General features: G+C 46.4%; 1 protein-coding gene across 1 annotated transcript in view; it reads left to right on the forward strand.

The window, feature by feature from the left end:
• The first annotated feature begins 3,720 nt into the window (after nt 1–3,720).
• CDH1 (cadherin 1) overlaps nt 3,721–21,516 on the forward strand; it is a 99,049-nt gene continuing 81,253 nt past the window's right edge. Inside the window, exons 1-2 of the mRNA XM_066348131.1 lie at nt 3,721–3,887; nt 4,804–4,918. Of these exons, the coding sequence (XP_066204228.1) occupies nt 3,834–3,887; nt 4,804–4,918 (169 nt within the window). The 5' untranslated portion in view covers nt 3,721–3,833. The remainder of the gene's footprint in view (nt 3,888–4,803; nt 4,919–21,516) is intronic.

Here is a 21,516-nt window from a genome sequence, read left to right on the forward strand (position 1 = left end):
TCTCTCCCTCTCTCTCTCCTCTCTAAAAATGAATAAATAAAATAAATTAAAAATAAATAAATAAAATAAAGAGAAAAAAAAAAGACACACCACCTGAAATAAGGTAACCTGGAGTTTGTCATCCCAAGGCTAGATGGGTGCTGGTTAGCACTAGCAGTACTGAAGGGCACTGGCAAGGCCGCTGGTCATCATTTCTTTTCCCTGTTGATGCCTGAAATTCCACCATTAACATTGAACAGGCCCTCAAACAAATCTCAGCTCCAAGATTTTGATTTTTCTACCCTCCTTTTGAGAAGCTAATGAAAGCAATGGAACTTAACACCGGCACTGACAGGTTTTCATACAATCTCAGGGTTCCAGGAACCCTTACCCCCAGTCCATCCACAGACACCAGGTTAAGAACCCTGGTGGAACTTAATGGCTTCTGAGTTTTTATTCTTTGAAAGAAGCACTCTGCAGAGCCCTCTTATAATGCAAATGACCCTGGGAAAGTTGAAAAGACTAACCAGTCAGTGTGAAAGTTTCTCCAAGCAGAGACTATAGATAGTCTAAGAGACTTACTGGTGGGGGGTGGGGAAAGGAGAGGCTGGGGGTAGGGAGGTTTCATGAAAGCTCAAAATTTTGCCTAGAACTGTGAAGGAATGTCCTCAGCCATGAGTACTAACAGCTTAGGGTACTTACAAGAACCTTGTGAATTAAATGCTATCAACATCCCCATTTTCCAGATGAGGTCAAGTGACATGCTACCCAGCTAGTGGCAGAACAAGAATTTGAACCCTCCATCAGCCTGAGACCAACTACCATCAGTGGCACAAGCTCACCTTCACCTGTTCATTTGATCCTTAGAATGGGGATCCTTTCTCAATGGAAGAGGAAACCGAGGCAATTCACGGAGGGCCGCAGTCACAAAATGTCCTGCCTCCATGGGGTACTCCTGTGTATCCCCTTCTCACTCTGGACAGCTGAGAGAGGGCAGCTCTTCACAATCAACTCCCTGGAGCTTAGAGAAGGACTTGCTGAGAAGTCCACATTGCCCCTAATTGTTTTCTAAAATCCTTTTTATTGAATTATCAGGGTGTAATGGAAGAGTCGATGAGAGTCACTGCAGAGTTACAAGGCCAGGGCTTGCTGAGCGGAGGAAAACAAAGCCCTAACACTCCCTGGGTCGAGTGAGGGTATAAAATATGTATTTTTACATAACTGGGAGAAAAAAAATAAACGGACAAGGCCGCCCCATGGGGGAAACGCCTCTTTCTGTATTTCCATTATCTTGTTTAATGCACAGTCCGGCAAGAGCCTCAGTGGGAAAGGAATACTGGAGCCTTTTCCCTCCGAGCCTCCTGGTGGGTTAAGAGGCAGAGAGAGCCAAGATGCAGAAATCCAAATGGCCTGGGCGTGTGCTCAGAAACCCATTAAAACTGAGGGGCAGCTGGGGAAACCCATTAAAGCTAAGGGGACAGACAGGTTGAGGGGGCCTGAGCTGACCCTAAACAGTGTCTTGCTTTGAGACATCACCTCTCCTCTGGTGTTGAAAAGTAGCTTCAATGGGCTCAGATTTACTTTTAAACTCTGGGTGAAATATTCTAAACATGGCCTTCCCCATGAGGAAGAGGGAAAAAGGGTGGTTCTTTCCAAAGAATAACTTCCACACCAAACATTTACTGAGCAGTTGTTACTAGGAGCCAAGTACTCTGCTTAGTATTTTCTTGCATTAGCTCCTATCAACCCATTTGTACAGATGACAACACAGACTTGCCAAGCCCACACAATTAGTGAGCAGCTGACTCTACACACTGTTCTGTAGTTCTGACCATGCTTGGAGGGTGAAGGGAAAGATGGTGTCCTTGTCTGGGCAGCCAAACCATGCAGATGTTGCTGCCCCTGGCAGTCAGGGAAGATGTCTGACCTAACATTTGCATGTCTATTCTTTCTTTTTTAAAAAAATAAATTAATTTTAGAGAGAAAGAGGAAGAGAGAGAGAGAAATATCAACTTGTTTTTCTACCTATTCATGCACTAATTGGTTGATTCCCATATATGCCCTGACTGGGGATTGAACCTGCAACCTTGGCACATTGGGATAATGCTCCTATCAACTGAGCTACCCAGCCAGGGATGTCTATTATTTTTTTTTTGAGCCTAAAATTATTTTACTGGGGACAAAATTCTCTAGAGAAGGTATGGTGGCTATGGTGTGGTATTAAGAGCCCCAGCCTGAGGATCAGGAGATCTCAGGTTGTAGTCTTAGCTTTCACATTGATTTGCTATGGGCCATTACAAGTTATTTGCAAATAACAGGTTTGAATAATCTCTAAAAGGGTCTATTCCAGGCCCTGGCTGGTTTGCTCAGTGACAGAGTATTGGCCCAGCATGTGGATGTCCTGGATTCGATTCCCGGTCAGGGAACACAGGAGAAGTGACCATCTGCTCTCCACCCCTCCCCCTCTCGCTTCTCACTCTCTCTCTCACTCTCACTCTCTTTCTCTCTGTCTTCCTTTCCTGCAGTCATGGCTCGACTGGAGCGAGTTGGCCCTGGGCACTGAGGATGGCTCTATGGCTTCCGCCTCAGGCACTAAGAAGAGCTTGGTGGCTGAGCAATGGAGCAACGCCCCAGATGGGCAGAGCCTCGCCCCCTAGTGGGCTTGTGGGCTGGATCCCTGTGGGGGTGCATGTGGTAGTCTGTCTCTCTGCCTCCCCTCCTCTTACTAAATAAATAGAAAAAAAAATAACGGTCTCTTCAAGGTCAACATTAAAGGACAGATTGAAAACTGCAGCTCCAGCTGGAAGGCTATGGAGGGCCACATGAGGTAAAGCTAACAGAAGAAAGGGCCCTGGAATAACAGGAAGGTGGGTTCGTCCTCTGCCATCTCCTACTGGCCTCAACTTCTTTTTTATTTTTAAACTTTTTATTTATTGATTTTAGAGAGAGGAAGGGAGATAAAGAGAGAGAGATAGACAGACAGAAACATCAATCTGTTCCTGTATGTGCCCTGCCTGAGGATTGAACCAGCAACCTTTACTTATTATAACAATGCTCCAATGATAAATCCGGCCAGGGCAGGCCTCAAATACCCTATGCCTCAGTTGCCTATCAAATGGGAATAATAACACAGCTTTTGAGTTGTTTTGAGATGAGAGTGAGATGGTCAACATCAAATGCTTACTTAACACAGAGCCTGGCACAATAACTTCCAAAGCCCAGCACCTACTGTTACTATTATTATCACTCGTATCTGTACAGAATTTTTATGGTGCAGGAAATATTGGTCTCATTAATTGTATGGCAACCTCACAACATAGGAAGACGTTTGTGATTATTATTCCCATTTGGAAGGTGAAGAAACAGGTTTAGAAAGGTAGGTCCTGCCCAGTGAACTGATTTTGCTGACACGAGCCGGTGGAGACTTGTAGTTAAAAGGACAGAAGGAGATAAAGGGTAAAGCGCAGGTGTTAATGAGCCACCCACTGCGAGCCTGGGTTCCGACTTGGTAATAGGAATTCTGGATCCCCTCCACCCAACCCTCTACCAACCACAGGCCAGCGGGCCAGCGGGTCAGCGTGAGGCAGGGGGGCGGACCGGGTGGGGCGGGTCATCGTCCCCTTAACGGAGGAGGAAGCTGGGGCCGCGCCGCGCCGCTCATTGGCTGTGGCCGGCAGGTGCATCCTCAGCCAATCAGTCACGCCGAGGGCGGGGCCTTCGAGGCTCACCTGGCGGCTGCGGAGTTGCCCTACTCAGTGGCATTGGGAGCCTTAGAGCACCTGTGAGTTCCTGGAAGTCCTGCCAGACTCTAGCCCAGCCGGACCCGACCCGACCCGACCCTCGCCCGGCGCGCCATGGGCCCTCCGTGCCGCAGCCTCTCCGCGCTCCTGCTGCTGCTAATGCTGCAGGTACGTCGGGTCCCCTGGCTTTGCGGGGGACACCTTCCAGTCCCATCTCCGCGCCCCTGCCCCCCAGTCCCTTCCTCTCTTGTCGTTCTTTCCTCTCTCCTGTCGTCCCTGCTTCCTCTTCTTTAAAGAAAGTTTGGGTCCAAAGGCCCTGGGCGGCCTAAGCTGCGTGGCGCTCTGTTCTCGGCGGAGGAGGGATCGGGAGCCGGTCGGGCGCGAGCGCGGCTTTGCCCACCGCCTCCTCGGAGCCCGAGGTGGGGGGTGCGCCTCGCCGCAGGCTCTGGGGACTCGGATTCGGCTGCGGAACCGGCTAAGGGCGGAAGGAGGCGTGGAGCAGAGTGGGGGTCAGGCTGTTGAAAGGGCAGCCCCGGTGCAAGTCCGGGGGCAGCCAGGAGCAGTGGGGGCGATCCCTGAGGTAACGAAAGGGGACTCAATAGAAATAAAAGCACCTGCCGGGTAAAGAAAGGGTAGTGGTAGATAGGTACGGGGCGACCCCGGGATAAGAAAGTGGGGTCAAAAGTTGTTAGAGCGCCCTCGGTATGAGGAACTAGACTTAGGAATGGGAGCGTTCCTGGTATAAGGAAAGTGGAGTTGGGAAGAGTAAAGGTGCCTCCAATGAAACTAAAAAGGAGACAGGCGGAAAAGGGGCGCCAGCCAGGTCGGGAGGAGGTGACCCAGCAACTCCTCTCTCCGGCATTCCTGGAGGCTTGGTGGCTGCGGGTCTCGGAATGAATTCGGCCCCGGGGGTGGGGTGGGGGTGGCGGTGGGTGGGTCCCTCCCTGGGGTGGGGGTGGCGGTGGGTGGGTCCCTCCCACAATCCCGACGCCCGAAGCGAGGGAGAGGGTGGCGCTGCTGGTTTCGGTGTGGGCTAGAGAGGACCCCCCAAGTCACCCCGGTTCCATACCTTTCCCCTAACCAGGTCTCTTCGTGGCTCTGCCAAGAGCTGGAGCCCTGTCGTCCTGGCTTTGGCGCCGAAAGCTACACGTTCACTGTGCCCCGGCGGCATTTGGAAAGAGGCCGAGTCCTGGGCAAAGGTGAGGGCGCGCAGCCCGGGTCCTTGAATGGGTGGGTGGGAGTGGGAAGGGTCGAGAAAGTACGCTCCCATGTCCAGGGGCTGGACTGGGGAAGTCCCTCCTTCTTGGCTCAAATGACACCCCTTTGGAATTTACACAGATGTAGGGATCTAAATTTTGCTATGATTGAGCACTGGTGATTGAGAAGGCTATCCTGGTATATTTAATTATGTCACTTGTTGGAGGCTTTCAGTGTGCCTCCCATTGTCCTGACCACTTTAGAGACAGTCTGTCATTTCATACTGCAAAAATCTAATATGTGGCAAGGGCGGGAGGGAAGTGGTAATTCCCGATTCACAGATGAGCAAAGGAAGGCTCAGAGGGTGGAGCCACTTGGGTCTCTAGAATGGGAATTTGAATTAGCATCTTGCTCCCAGGCCTCATTCTGCACCATTTCTGAATGACTGAGGAGCCCTATCAGTTATCAGGCTGTGGTTTTTGCTCATAGAGATGAAAACATTTGGATACAGGTGTTATTCCCCCAAGGAATAATGTGTGGTTTTTTTTCCTTCTTTTTTTAAAGTCTGGTAGCTCTGACTCAGGGAATGAAAATGCACAAATGTACTTCTGGGCCTTATTATCACTGTGATAATCAGAATTCTAGAGTTTGCTTTGTTTCTCTTCACTGTTGCCCAGGGGCGAAAGCAAGGGAAGGTTGGTTTCTCTTCTGGTTTCACTGATTCCCAGGTGCTTTTTTCTTTCCAAACAACTTTCTTCTCCCTCTTGATTTTAGTTGATTGGGCGCGTTATCATAACAGTAAATGAAACACTTTTTGAAACAAGACATCACCCACAATTCCCCGAGGGAATTCATTGTTTATTCTTCCAGTCTTTGGCCACGTGAAAAATATACAGCAATCACACTGTTGTTTGAAAAAAAAATTTTGGACTTTGGAAGTTGTTCCAACAGTGGGCGGCATTTTTTTTAACAGAAACTGCAGCTCGATTGATTAAAACATATTTGCTTTTCTGAGGCCTGTGTGTGTTGTGCAGAGCTTTCTGTTAGGTCAGAAAGAGTTTGCCTGATTTTTGCCATGGGTCTGCCACTGCTTGGCCAGTTTCCGCTTGATGTTCTTCCCCCACTCCCGGTGCTGGGCACCTGGGAATGAACTGAGATATAGGGACACTCCAGCCCTGCCCTGGGTACTGCATATTCCGGAGGGTTGCTAAGAATGTCCTAGGACCCACTTAGAGAACATGGTGGGACATGGGTATTTAGGTGCCTGAAATGTTTTGAAGGGTATCAGTGGGCAGTGAGGATTGGCTTCTGGGACCAGGCAAAGTTGACTCAGCCTTGGAGAATGGGTCGGGGGTTAGAAACAGGAGTGTGTGCGCATGTGTGTATGAGGTGTCCCTGTACAAGTGCTGGTCACTTTGTTTTCCTTTATCAAGACATTTGGCAATTCCAGGGGTGGGTTAGTCTGGTTTTTATATCCTCCCCCTGCCCCAAGTTCTTGTGTCTGACCAATAACATTATTATTACATATTAATAATATAATTGCCTTTTTTTTTTTTTTTTTTTTTTTTTGCTTTTACTAGACTCTGGGGCAAGTGCCCCACATGTTTTACCTTATTTAATTTTCGTAAGAATCTTGTGAGGGTGGGCACCATTGTTCTTTCTGTTTTGTACATGAGAAAACTGAAGCATAAAGCAATTATTTAGTTGTCAGCTCAGGGTTTCACAGCTGGTCTTTCTCCTGCCCTCTCCCCTTCTCTTCTTAGTAACCTCAGAAAGGAAAGGGGGGGAGGAACGAGGGTGCTTGGGGAATTAGTGTCCACTGTGAAGTAGACTTCTTCCTCTTTGTGTGCCTAGAAGAGCAGAGGTGTTGACAGGGCAGTTCCTAGAGGAGGTGGTGGTGATAGAGATGGTTTAGACTGGGTGGGAGGTAGAGGAGGCCTGCATCTGGTGGTCTTTTTTTTTCTAATTATAGTTTTAAAATTGACTTTAGAGAGAGAGGAAAGGAGAGAGAGAGAAATATTGATCTGTTTCTGTATATTCCCTGACTGGGGAATTGAACCAGCAACTTTCGCATATCAGGACGATGCTCTAACTAAACAAGCTATCCTGCCAGGACATCATTGATTGATTCGTGTATGTGCCCTGACCAGGGACTGAACTGGCAAACTTGGCATATCGGGACGATGCTCTGAGCTATCTAGCCAGGGCACCGGTGGTCTTGGAGAGAGAGACGGTCTCCACAAGCTGCTTGTGTGGCTGGTTCTAGTTCCCTTTATGTTCATATATCCACAGCTACTCAACAGATTTCCTGACATTTCACTTTTGGGGAGCTTTTTGGACTTTGGAGACCCCTTCCTTCAATCCAATGTGGAATTGCCCCAAGACAGAAGTGCCCTTCTGATAAAATTGCACATGGGACCTCAGGAAACTGTCTTTGTGATTTAAAAAAGCTGCCAGGGTTTAGGGAGGTGGCTCCCTCTCTTTTGGCAGTGGAGAAAATGGAGGGATGCCACACTAGCACCAAGTTTAGACATGGGTTCCATGGAGGATTTTCTGCATGGGAGTTTGAAAATAAGGATCCTGTCACTTTTTGTCCATCAATGACCATAGAGTGCCACAAATAGGATTTGGCTAAACTCAGGACCTTGGGGTGGTTTGTTGGGGTCCTTCCTATGCTCCATGAGATCCTTGTATTTATTCCATTGGTTTCTCTCCATGTTCTAGAATAGAGAATGTTAAAAAAAACAAACAAAACACCAAACAGCTGTAAATTGGTTCTTTAGTTCCTGATTATTTTCCTTTGTCTTAGCACAAATTGGTTTTCGGATGTCAGAAGTATTACCCTCGTGTTACCCCAATAAATTCAATTAAAATAAAGAAGTATTCCCCTAGTGCATTCAGCTTTAAGTTGACTGGAGGTCAGGGGAAGGAAGGCAGCAGGCATTTAAACTCTAGTTTCCTTGCTTTGCTTTCTCTGCCACCTGGCCTTGGGCAAATAAGGTTTATGTTTTGGGTCTGAGCTCTGGCTGCTTGAAGGGGGGTTGACCTAGCTCATAGACACCCACCTGTGTGGATTAAGTACACCCATATCCCCTTCTTTCTAAAAGATGTGCTGAAAGGTCGTGGGAACGGTATGAGGGCCCCTAATTAAATAGGCTTTTAAAAAACAGATAGGGAAACCAGCCTTGGGATGATCTTACATCATCAACAGATCCCTCCTCCTCCTCTGCTCAAACTCCTAACCATCACTTCCTCTATTACTCACATCTGTGACAAGGGTTATGCAGGGCTCACTGGGGAAGGAGACTAATGGGTCATCCTCCTGCCCTCCCCTTTGTGTCTCAGTAGGAGTGGATGCCCAAGGTCCTGCAAGGCCATTTAAGGAAGGCTGGCTGCTGCTCCAGCCCTTCCTCTCTGCCAGGTGGTCATGGAAATCCCTGTTTGCTCTCCCGGGCTTGTTATTGAGCGAGCCTTTTCTTCCGAAATGCTCACCTTGGTGTCTGTTACACATTCCCTTCCAAGCGTAGCCCCAGATAAGCCAGACGCTGAAGCAATCAGCTCTCTCATCTCTCAGAAGGTGCCAAAACCCTAAAGTCCCCGAGAGGCACCTGTCACAATCCAGAGTTCTGGGTTTCTACTCTGCCTCAACTCTCATCTCCTCTGAGGGCTTTAGACTTTCAAGGAGATGAGTGAAATCAGTATGGCTTGTCTGGACAGCTCTGTAAGTACGGTGGTCCCTCGTCTATCCCAGGAGTTAGGTTTCAGAACCCCCTGTGACAGGCGAAAATATGCGAAGTAGCAACCTTATGTTGTTTTTATTATTTATATATATATATATTTAAGGCTTTATAAACCCCACACTTTTTATAAACATTTTCAATTTTCTTTAAGGCTAGAAAATGCTTATTTTACTGCAAAATTAATTAAAATAATAAATATATAAGAATACCTGTATACCGCAAAATCTTGCGATATAGCGAAAAATCTGCAATACAAAATTAGATATATACAATTTAAAAATCCGCGATACGTAGAGAGACAACTGTACCTGAAAGATCCAGGATTGAATTTCAGTTATTAGCTGTGTGACCTTGGGTAAATCCATTTACTTCTATGAGCCTCAGTTTCCCCATGTGTAAAATGGGAGGCAATAGTACAGGTTTGTCGTGAAAATTATTATTATTTTTCTTTTTTATTTTTTTGTATTTTTCTGAAGTTGGAAACGGAGAGGCAGTCAGACAGACTCCTGCATGAGCACTAGCGGATCCACCCGGCATGCCCACCAGGGGGCGATGCTCCGCCCATCTTGGGCGTTGCTCTGTTGCAACCAGAGCCATTCTAGCACCTGAGGCAGAGGCCACAGAGCCATCCTGAGCCCCCGGGGCCAACTTTGCTCCAGTGGAGCCTTGGCTGTGGGAGGAGAAGAGAGACAGAGAGGAAGGAGAGGGGGAGGGGTGCAGAAGCAGATGGGCGCTTCTCCTTTGTGCCATGGCCGGGAATCGAACCCGGGACTCCTGCACGCCAGGCCAACGCTCTACCACTGAGCCAACCAGCCAGGGCATGTCGTGAAAATTAAATGTGCATATTCATTCATTTGTTTAGTCAGCAAATCGAGGAGTGCCTATTGAGTGCCAGCACTGGGCTAGACCCTAGGAGTACAGATCAAGCAGATGTGGGCTGAACATAATGGCAAATAGGACAAAAAGGAAATAAGAAAGAATCATGAGATGGTGGCTTACATTTCTTAGGGACAGACTAGGCATTCAGATATCATTTTTCTTTCAAATATTATTATTTTTAAAATATTTTATTTATTGATTTTTAGAAAGAGGGGAGAGAGAGAGAGAAGGGGGAGGAGCAAGAAGCATCAACTCCCATATGTGCCTTGACCAGGCAAGGTTTCTGAACCGGCGACCTCAGTGTTCCAGGTCGACGCTTTATCCCACTGCGCTACCATAGGTCAGGCTCAAATATTATTTTGAACAAGTGAATAAATGAGTGAATGAGTATGTACTAGTCCTCATACCTTGACTTATCTTTTTGATCTTAAAGCCTGTAGCCGCCTGACCTGTGGTGGCGCAGTGGATAGAGCGTCAACCTGGAAATGCTGAGGTTGCCGGTTCGAAACCCTGGGCTTGCCTGGTCAAGGCACATATGGGAGTTGATGCTTCTAGCTCCTCCCCCCTTCTCTCTCTCTGTCTCTCCTCTCTCTCTAAGATGAATAAATAAAAAATAAATAAAAATTAAAAAAAAAAAGCCTGTAGCCTCAGGCCAGCCTTAGATGTTGACTGTAAATATGCTGGGAAGTGTTGGGTCTGTGGCTCTTGAAGCTTTGGGATAAGTGTGTCCCCGATGCGATGTAGTGAGAGCTTCCTCTGACAGTTTCGGAGGGCAGAGGAGGGAGACCTCAAACCTGAATTTGAATTTGGAAAAGGAAGAGCAGTTAGTCATTGTTTAGTTTTTTGGTCAATTAAAAAGAAATTCGAGGTGGCCTTTCTTCCTCCCTCTCTTTGTTTCTCTCCTCTCTAATTTGTTTCCCATTCATGTATACCTCAGCTTGGCCTGGTAGAGCTTGAGATCTTTTTTTTTTTTTTGCACTTTTCCTCTTCTCTTACTTTTCTCTTTAAAAATTTTTTAAAAAAATTGATTTTAGAGAGAGAGGGAAAGAGAGAGAGACATCGATTTGCTGATTTACTTATTTATACATTCATTTGTTGATTCTTGTGCCCTGACTGGGGATCAAGCCTGCAACTTTGGAGTGTTGGGACGACTCTCTAAGCACCTGAGCTACTTGGCCAGGCCCCTTACCTTCCTCTTAATCTGCTTCCAGTCCTCCACTTTCCCCTCAAGGCCCAGCTGGTATCTTCCCAACATTTTGAAGATTCTTGATCATATTGCCTGGATTGAAATCCAGGTAATTCCCCTTGCCAGCTGAGGGACATTGGCCAAGGGCTTTCTAAGCCTCTGTTTTCTCATCTGTAAAACGGGCAAGGCAAAATAGTACCCAAGTCATAGGGTGTGTCAGGTGTTCAATGAATATTAAATATTAAAGCCGCCGGAGTATTTGGTGCCTTCTGTTTGAGACACTGCCTCCCAGGTTTTACCTTCGGTTCAAGTGTTTCCCTGGGCTCCCTCCTGCTCAGCAAACCAGCCAAACCAGTTTCCTCAGTCTCTCTGCTTCTGTGTTAAAGCAAACACTACTCTGCAAACAGTGACTAGACTAAAGTGCCCTTTGCTGGGAAAGGAAGGTCTGATACTGCGCTTGCCACTGTGCAGTGTGCTTGGAGTGGGCTGACGTAGGTTTGCCTGTTGACCTGCTAAGGAATATTGTTTAGAATTGGGGTGGGAGGAGTGGGGCAAGGAGCAACTGAGGGTGGGGAAGTCATAAATGTTGCAGCTTTTGCTTAATTTAAAAGTATTTCATGATACATATGCTTAAGGATACCAGTCTGTTTTCCCATTGCCATAAATGCTCTGCTCCAGCCCCTTAGACTGGTTCGATCACCCACATGGCTAAGCATCAGATCACCTGGAGCACTTCAAAAACACAGATTTGCTGTCCTGCTAGTTCCCTGAGCTACAGTCCCTGCGGGTGGGGTTCTGAACATGGCACTAGACAACTTCAGCAGCTAGGTCATGACTATTTGAGTAAATAACTGGTGCCAGCCAGGGTGTGGGCTTCTGGTTGTCAGCCTGAGGCCAGGGATCTAAGGGTGCCCTTGATCAGGGAGGGGTAAGGCTGGTCATTCTGCCATGCTGGTGAGGGAGGGCTCTGTAGCTACAAAGTAGGGTCAATGGGATGGAAATGAAATAGCCAGTACACTAACCTCTCCCTGCTGACGTAAGATCCAGCCCCTGCCCTCAGGGAGAGTCCAGAAAATCTGAGAGAAAGGGCCCAGTGGGTGATTCCGGTACACTCTGAGAATATCCATGGGGGGGGGGGGCATGTTCAAAGGATGCAGGGAGGAGTGGTTTTACCTGCTAGGCCCTGGTGAATGAGAGCGTGTCTAATCAGCCAGACAGAGAAGGAGACAGAACTTTCCAGGAAGAGGAAACGGGGTGCCCAATAGTGTAGCAGGGCATAGCGGAGTCAGGCTGGCTCTGTGCCTTCCCGAATGGGGAGGGTGGCTTATGGGAGGAGAGGGTCCCAGGACAAGGCTACCTAGATTGGCTAGGGCCAGGCCTTAGACTTCAGTCTAGAGGCAATAGAGGGTGTTTTCTATCCTTAAAAGTCATGCACTTGGGTAATAAGTGAAAAAGTCTCCTTTTCCACCGCATTCTACTCTTTACCCACTTCTGCCCCAGGACACAGGTAACCAATTAGTTCCTCACAGGTAATTGATTTTGTTGGTCTCTTGTATATCTTTTACAGGGTTTTCTCATGGAAATACAAAAAGAGTCTTTTTAAAAATTTTTATTGATTTTACTGGGGGCAGGAGGAGGAACAAGAAGTATCTACTCAGAGTTGCTTCACTTTAGTTGTTCACTGATTGCTTGTCATATGTGCCTTGACCGGGCAAGCCTAGGGCTTTGAACCAGTGATTTCAGCGTTCCAGGCTGATGCTGTACCCATTGTGCACCATAGGCCAGGCAAAAAAGAGTAATTTCTCTATGCAAATGTAAGTTTAATAATCTTTTTACACAAAGATAGAATAGGAATAGCACTGTTTTGTATCTTCTTTTTTGTCCAACAGTATATTTGTGTGTTCTCTCTTTTAATATATGTAGAACATCCACATTCTTTTACTTTAGTTATAGCTGCTTGGCACAGATGTGCTGTAGTCTGTTTAACCTGCCCCTGTTAGACACTGGGAGAGACCAGCTTGAGTGTGGGGTTGTGTCTTATCTTTCAGAACTTAGCACTCCAGGGAGTAACGTATATGTATCCTTTTGCACCTGTTCTGGTGTATGCAGAAGATAAATTTCCACAGATGGTCTGCCAGTTCAGGGCATGTGCATTTGTAATTTTGACAGATACTGCCCTTCTCAGGGCTGTATCAATTTTTGCTATGCTACCAACATCTAGAGACAACCTGTTTCCCACTGTTCCAGTGTGGGGGGGGGGGTTTAAGCAAAAGGTATTGGGAGGCTGCCTCCCTGAAGACAAAATCTTTTTTTTTTTTCCTTTTCTTGGCAGAGACAGAGAGAGAGAGAGTGATAGATAGGGACAGACAGACAGGAAGGGAGAGAGATGAGAAGCATCAATTCTTCGTTGCGGCTCCTTAGTTGTACATTGACTGCTTTCTCAAATGTGCCTTGACCTGGGGGCTACAGCAGACCAAGTGACCCCTTGCTCAAGCCAGCGACCTTGGGCTCAAGCTGGTGAGCCTTGCTCAAACCAGATGAGCCCTTGCTCAGGCAGTGGCACAGTGAAGAGAGCATTGGACTGGGATGCAGAGGACCCAGGTTCGAAACCCTGAGGCTGCTGGCTTGAGCACAGGCTCACTAGCTTGAGTGTGGGGTTGCTGGCTTGAGCGTGGGATCATTGACATGACCCCATGGTCGCTGGCTTGAGTGTGGGATCATTAACATGACCCCATGGTCGCTGGCTTGAGCATGGGTGGGATCATAGACAGGACCCCATGGGTGCTGGCTTAAGCCCAAAGGTCGCTGACTTGAAGCCCAAGATCTCTGGCTTGAGACCAATGTCACCAGCTTGAGGAAGGGGTCACTTGCTCTGCTGTAGCCCCTCTGTCAAGGCACATGTGAGAAAGCAATCAATGAACAACTAAGGAGCCACTAGGAAGAAGCTTCTCATCTCTCTCCCTTCCTTTGTCTGTCCCTATCTGTCCCTCTCTCTCTCTCTCTGTCTCTGTCACACACACACACACAATATATATATATATTGTGTGTGTGTGTGTGTATATATATATATATGAATTTGGGTGGGAAAACAGTGTTTTTCCTTAATCAAACTGGAGCATAAAATGTTAGAAGGGCTATCCTGAGAGCATTTATTTGGAGGTGGCCAACAAGTAAAAATATGAATAAATATTTCTACCCAATGTTATGAGTGCATCTGGACCTTGGAGACTTGAGAGTTTAGATAAGCCTTACAGTAGCCTGAGGCAGGAACTGTCGGTATCCCCCACTCTACAAAAGAAAACAGTCTCAGGGAGGTTGGACAACGTGCCCAAGGGCACTTAGCCGGGTAGTGGCAGAAGTGGGGCTACACTGTCTTTCATAACCTGAGCTCTCATCCATGCCCCTCTGTGCCTTGTTGCCAACCTGCATTTCCTGGAACTTAATTCACCTTCCTTTTAAAATTTATTTATTTGTTTAAGAGAGAGAGAGAGATACAGAGCGAGAGAAGGGAGGAGGAGCAAGAAGTATCAACTCCCACATGTGTCTTGACCCGGCAAGCCTGGGGTTTCAAACAGGCGACCTTAGTGTTCCAGGTCGATGCTTTATCCACTGCACCACCACAGGTCAGGCATGCCGCAAGAATTTTTAAAACATGAAATACCTGACTATTAGTCAGGGGCACTGACCTTTTCCCTTAGATTTTCAAATTAAAAAAAAAAAAAAAAAAAGACAACGGTCAACACATAGCCGTCCAATGTGAATGAATCAAAATTATACTTATCTTTTTTGTTAGATCAACAAAATAATATATTTTTGGTGTGCTGCAGAATTTTAGTAATTAGTTTATGTGTGCCATGAGATGGAAAAGGTCCCTCCTTCCCTTTGGAATATATGTCTTTATTTATACCTTTACATCTCACTGTTATTATTATTATTTTAGAGAGAGAGAGACATACAGACAGTGACAGACAGATTGGAAGGGAGAGAGATGAGATGCATCAACTCATAGTTGCGGCCCCTTAGTTGTTCACTGATTGCTTTCTCATATGTGCCTTGACCAGAGGGCTCCAGCCAAGCCAGTGACCCCTTGCTCAAGCCAGCAACTTTTGGGTTCAAGCCAGTGACCATAGGGTCATGTATATGATCCCACACTCAAGCCAGTGACCTCATACTTATGCTGGTTAGCTTGCACTCAAGCCAGCAACCTTGGGGTATAAACCCGGGTCCTCAGTGTCCCAGGCTGATGCTCTATCCACTGCGCCACCACCTGGTCAGGCTACATCTCACTAATTTTAATTGTGTGGCTGGAATCTTTTGTCTTTGAAGAATCTCTTTTTGTCTTTCCCTTTTAGGCAATTTTTAGCCTCTTTCCTTTTTTTTTTTTTTTTTAAAGATTTTATTTATTCATTTTAGACAGAGTAGAGAGAGAAAGAAGGGGGGAGGAACAGGAAGCATCAACTCCCATATGTGCCTTGACCGGGCAAGCCCAGGGTTTCAAACCGGTGACCTCTGCGTTCCAGGTCGATGCTTTATCCACTGCGCCACCACAGGTCATGCAGCCTCTTTCCCTTTTTATCTTTACTTTCCACAGAAATGCTAGGTGAACAGAATTTATTTTTCTTTCTGTCTGTCTTTTCAACTTTCTGGGTCCCTGAGGCTGCAAATACTGTGGCATTCAAGCTTTGAGGAGTGGGAAGAAAACTGTCCTAAACAAACTCATGTTCCAACTGTAGGAGCCAGGCAGAGACCTGGGTATGCATCTTTCCCCAGAAAAGGGCGAACGTGCCCTGCCCCTAGCGTGAGCTCTGATGTTACTGCTAGGACTTAATGGGGCCTGCCTGGAAGGGTTGAACCTGTTCCCCAAAGTCATAAATGATAGCCAGCACAGGACCCTGTGGGATAATTGGCCAAGGCCGAGATAATAATTAGTGGGCTTTGTAATTAGGAGAGCTTGTAACAAGCTGAAAACCTTTCAGTTATATGATACCTGGGCAAGTTGAAGGCCAAGAACACCTGTTCCTGTGGTTTGGCATTCAAATATGCTGATATACCTTGTCTGTTCCCAGAAGAGTTTTCCCAAAAGAAGTTTGAGAGGGTCCTCATCTAGACTTTTTTCTGGTCACTCTGCTTCCCCTTCGCCTCCCCCAACACAGCCTTTCTCTACCCAGCAGCTGGAGTGATGGTTTTCAAAATAGAAGTTAGAAAATATCAACCTCATTCAATCTATCCAGAGGTTCTCATTTTACACAGCACAGACTAAAAGGCAACGTCCTTTCTATGACTATAAGGTTTCTATGATCTGCCGCCTCATCACCCCCTTACCTCTTGCTTTCATTTCTTCCTGATTGTACTTGGGACCCATCGGCACACTTCTACCTCAGGTTCTTTGCACTGGCTATTATCACTGTTTATAATATTGTCCCCTGACAGCTGCTTAGCTCACTCATTTATGTCCTCAAGTCTTTGCTCAAATGTCACCCTCTTGGTGAGGCCTTTCTCGAATCCCCTATTTGATAAAGTACCACCTTCCCCCAATACTCTACTTTCCCCTTCTTTGTTTTATTATCCTCCATAGCACTTTTCTTTCTTTAAAAAAAAATTTTTTTTAATTGATTTCAGTGAGAGAGGAAGGGAAAGAGCAAGAGAGACAGGAACATCAATCTGTTCCTGTATGTGCCCTGATTGGGGATTGAACCGTCAACCTCTGTACTTCGAGTTCATGCTCTAAACAACTGAGCCATCCAACCAATCACCATTCATCATATAACACCCTATGTCCACTGTTTCCTTCTACCAGAACATAAGCTCCAAGAAGCCAGGGATTTTTGTCTTTCTTAGTTCATAGGTTGTATTGCATCTAGAACAGTGCCTGGCACATAATAGGCACTCAATAAGTATTTGATGAATGAATGAATGAATGAGGTATCAAAATATATAAATAGGTGTATATATATCTTTTGCTTTTGGAAGCTATTCCACTGTACTTTTTTTTTTTTAACAGAGACAGAGAGTCAGAGGGATAGATAGGGACAGACAGACAGGAACGGAGAGAGATGAGAAGTATCAATCATCAGTTTTTCGTTGCGACACCTTAGTTGTTCATTGATTGTTTTCTCATATGTGCCTTGACCGTGGGGCTGCAGCAGACTGAGTAACCCCTTGCTTGAGCCAGCGACCTTGGGTCCAAGCTGGTGAGCTTTGCTCAAACCAGATGAGCCCGTGCTCAAGCTGGCGACCTCAGGGTCTTGAACCTGGGTCCTGGGTCCTCCGCATCCCAGTTTGATGCTCTATCCACTGCGCCACTGCCTGGTCAGGCTGCTTTTTTAAAAAAAATAATTGAGATGTAATTCACATATAGAAGTAATTTCTGGTGTAACTGTACCTGTTGTTTTAAAAGGAAAGAGGGAACTTTTTCAGTATGAATCACATTAAAAACACAAAGAGGAGGGAATGATTTCAGGGCATGTGTCTTTGCTTGGCACTCCCCAGTTTCTTTGAGCGCTGCACACCCCTGATGTAACCTTACCTAATTGTCTTGTCACAAAACAGCTTGCAGTCTAGAGTCTAAAGGTCAGACGAGCCATTTCTGCCTTGGTGTAAGGAAGCACCAGATCAAAATCTAAACAGAGATCTGAGCCCGCCAGGGCCATCTGTTTGGTTTCCTATTGTCTGGGTAACACCTTCCTTGAGTAAGGCTCCCAATACACCCAACACCTTTCTCCTGAGTATCTGCAGTATCCTTCAGGCCCATTAATTGTTCAAGACCTGGTGTCCACTCTTCTAGTTTTTGGCAATGCACAGGAGCCTGGAAGGAGCAAAAAATTTGGAAGACAATAATTTAAAGCTAAGTCAACCAGCTCGTGTCCAAGATAAAAATCTCACAGCTCCAAAATTCATCGGATTGATTGATATTCATTGAGAGAGTATTATAGTGCAATATTTTATACATACATATGTATATATACACTTTTTTTTTTTGGCATGGCCTGTGGTGGTACAATGGATAGACCATCAACCTGAACACTGAGGTCACCACTTCAAAACCCTGGGCTTATCTGGTCAAGGCACATACAACAAGCAAGCAGTGAACAACTAAAGTGAAGCACCTATATTTCTTGTCCCCTCCTCTCGCTCTGTAAAATCAGTAAATAAAATATTTTTTTACAGGGGCAGGTAGCAAGGAGTATCAATTCTAACCAACTGAGTGACCTGGCCGGGGTTCATCCTTTTTTTTTTTTTTTTTTTTTTGTATTTTTTTTTGTATTTTTTTTAAGTGGGAAGTGGGGAGGCAGAGAGATAGACTCCCACATGCGCCTGACCTGGATCCACCTGGCAAACCCACTAGGGGGCGATGCTCTGCCCATCTGGGGCCCCTGCTCCATTGCAACCAGAGCCATTTTAGTGCCTGAGGCGAGGCTATGGTGCCATCCTCAGTACCTGGGCCAACTTACTCCAGGGGAGCCTTGGCTGTGGGAGGGGAAGAGAAAGAGAGAGAAGGGAGAGGAGGAAGGGTGGAGAAGCAGATGGTCGCTACTCTTGTGTGCCCTGCTTGGGAATCAAACCTGGGACATCACACGCTGGGCTGACGCTCTACCACTGAGCCAATCGGCCAGAGCCCATCCTCTATTTGTGTGTGTGTGTGTGTGTGTGTGTGTGTGTGTGTGTGTGTGTGACAGTGAGAGACAGAGAGACAGAGAGAGTGATAGATAGGGACAGACCGACAGGAAGGGAGAGAGATGAGAAGCATCAATTCTTAATGTGGCTCCTTAGTTGTTCATTGATTGCTTTCTCAATGTGCCTTGACTGGGGGGCTCCAGCAGAGCAAGTGACCCCTTACTCAAGCCAGTGACCTTGGGCTTCAAGCCAGCAACCTTTGTGCTCAAAATAGTCACCATGGGGTCATGTCTATGATCCCACGGTCAAGTCAGCTATCCGGTGTGCAAGCTGGTGACCCCGCACTCAAGCCGAATGAGCCTGCGCTCAAACCGACTACCTCGGTCCTCTGCGTCCCAGTCTGATGCTCTATCAAAAGCACCACTACCTGGTCAGGCCCATCCTCTTATTTTTATTATAAGTGACATTGTGTTGACTAGTACTTATTATGTACTTAGTATGTGTACAGTAAGGCATATGCTGCCTCTCTCCTTTAAACCTCACAACAACCAGTGAGAAGTGAGAGTTGTTGCCCTGAGAGGCTATGTGAGATAGGGTGTGTCATGCAGAAAGGAAGTTAGAAAGACTGGCCACTTGTTCCTGGTGGCTGTTGGACTCCCAAGCCTATGTCTTTGCTCTTTTGTGTTTTTTGTTTTTTTTTTAAATGAGAGACAGACAGACAGGAAGGGAGAGGGAGATGAGAAGCATCTTTGTTGTGGCACCTTTATTGTTTATTGATTGCTTTCCCATATGTGCCTTGACCAGAAGGCTCCAGCTGAGCCAGTTACCCCTCACTCCAGCCAGCAACCATGGGCTCAGGCCAGCAATCATGGGGTCATGTCTATGATCCTGTGCTCAAGCTGGCGACCCTGCACTCAAGCTTGGTGAGCTCGTACTCAAGCCAGCGACCTTGGGATTTTGAACCTGGGTCCTCTGCACCCCAGGCTGATGCTCTATCCACTGCACTACCACCTGGGCAGGCCAAAGTCTCTGCTCTTTACAGCAGAAAAAGGCAACTTATCAGACAGACTGTGAGCAGCCAGGTGAAAGGGATAGATAATTCCTGCTCTGAAGGTCTCCAAGAGAGAGAAGTCCTTCTGGTTGACAGAGCAATCATTTGTGCATTCACTGAACAAATTTATGTTGAGTACCGGCCAGTACTAGCTCTGCGCTAGGCTTCGAGGATATAATGGGACAAAACAAAACCCCACCGTTATGGACTGTTCTTCTTATTGGAGGAGACAAGAGGCAGATAGATGGTGATCTATGGAAGGAAAACTTCATGAGAAAAGGGTGATAAAAACTATGTGTGTTGGTGTGGAGAGATTTGAGGGGGTCATCACTAAGAAAAGTGGCATTTGTGAAAAGACCTGAAGAAGTGAGGTGCTCAATAGATGTTAGAATTGAGCCTTGTTTTGAAGGAGGTGGACTGCCCACATTCTTTCACTTTATATTGGTGCCATTTAAAAAGACTGTTCTCAGAGCAGGCATTTTGCTACAGGAATAATCCCGAGGGCTAATTGTCACCACATCTCCTTTAAAGGGTATCGGATTCAAACCAGGGTCTAATGCTCTTTCCAAGCCACTCTCACCCATTGGCATGTTGCCCCTAGAGGAATATGTTTCTAGTCTAGTTTTCTTAACTTCCTCATGGTGGAGGGCTGAGAATAAATAGGCATCATGACTTCTTGGGCATGATTTTTTTTTTTTCGGGGGGTGGTAGTGGTGGTGCTTGTATACTAGTGTCACAGGACCCACTCGTTAGAATAAAGCCTGGATTCAGTACGAGGATTTTCAAAGACTGCAAACTTCCTCCCCCACAAATTCTTCATCCCCATTGTGTGGGAGTGTTTGAAAAGGGAACCAGATGACCAACTCGGGTTTGTGGGGAAAGCTGTGGCTTTCCTATTGAAAACGCCACCCACTGAGTCAGCTGTGGGACAATGTCCTGGGCACTTATTGGCAGGTAGGGTGAGACTCTGACTCACGGACATTGAGAGGCCTCTCCTGGTGAGGTTATCCGGTATCAGAGGCTGAATCAACAGTGACATCACCCTCTCATAGTAACAGGTACTTTAGGTGCCTGCTCTGACTCATAAATCCTGGGAGATACTGGCCCTGCATCCCTTCATTCTTAGCCAGCCTCAGAAATGACTGTGTTCAGCAGTTGCTTGGTGAAATCTATGTGTCCGATTTCATTACCACACCAAATCTTGGGCTTGTGATCATGAGTAAACTTTCCAGTGAAACTGTAGTTTGTGGGTGAACTCTTTGCCTTCTCAAGTCTGCATTCAGGAAGGGCTGTCCTGTGTCTGGTGATGGGTGCTTCAGAGCTTGTCATTTGAATCTTTGATTTTGAAATGTCCACATAAATTGCGCTGATTTTTCTTCGGACTTTGGAATTAGTCATAACTTCTTCCTTTTTATTTTTCTTCCTCCTTTCTGCTAATCTTCCCACCTGAACTAGGGGCATACTTAAGACTTTGGGAATTAAATACTTGGGAGGCTGTTCACCCCAAGAAACTGTACTTCTCTTACCAGGTGTGAGGCTTTACTTCTCATTTCAACAGAGATTTGAGGTCAAGGCCGTGACTTTAATCTTCAGCATTTACTTCTCTTTAAATCTGTGAAACAAAGGACAAGTTTCCCTGAGCCCCCATCTGAGAGTGAAGATAAACGATGAGAGTGTGGTAAGGAGAGGCAGGATTCCATGGTTTCAAATCCTGTCTTGATTCTTATTTGCCATGTGACCTTGTGCAAGTTACTTAATTTTTCTGTACCTCACACCATCACCTGTAAAATCCTAGTCCCCACTTCACAGGGTTGAGTGAGCATTCAATGAATTAACATATACAAAGTGCTTCCATTGCCTGGCAAGTGGCTAACATTCTTAAGTATTTAGTTTTCATTAGATGTTTCTGCTTTAGAATTGCATCAAGGAGGTGAAAAAAATTGTATAAATGCTAAAGGCCAAAAGAGCCAGGGAGGATCAGGATGAGGAAGGGTGACATCCCCTTGTCTTTTTGCTCCTTGTCCTTCCCAAATCTAAGACATTGCTCTTGACCCACCGCCAATTTTGCAAATTGTTTGCTGCCCATCAGGCAGACAGACCATCATGAAACAACTCTGCTAATTTATAGTC

This window comes from Saccopteryx leptura, chromosome 9 (assembly GCF_036850995.1).
Source record: "Saccopteryx leptura isolate mSacLep1 chromosome 9, mSacLep1_pri_phased_curated, whole genome shotgun sequence".
NCBI lineage: Eukaryota > Metazoa > Chordata > Mammalia > Chiroptera > Emballonuridae > Saccopteryx > Saccopteryx leptura.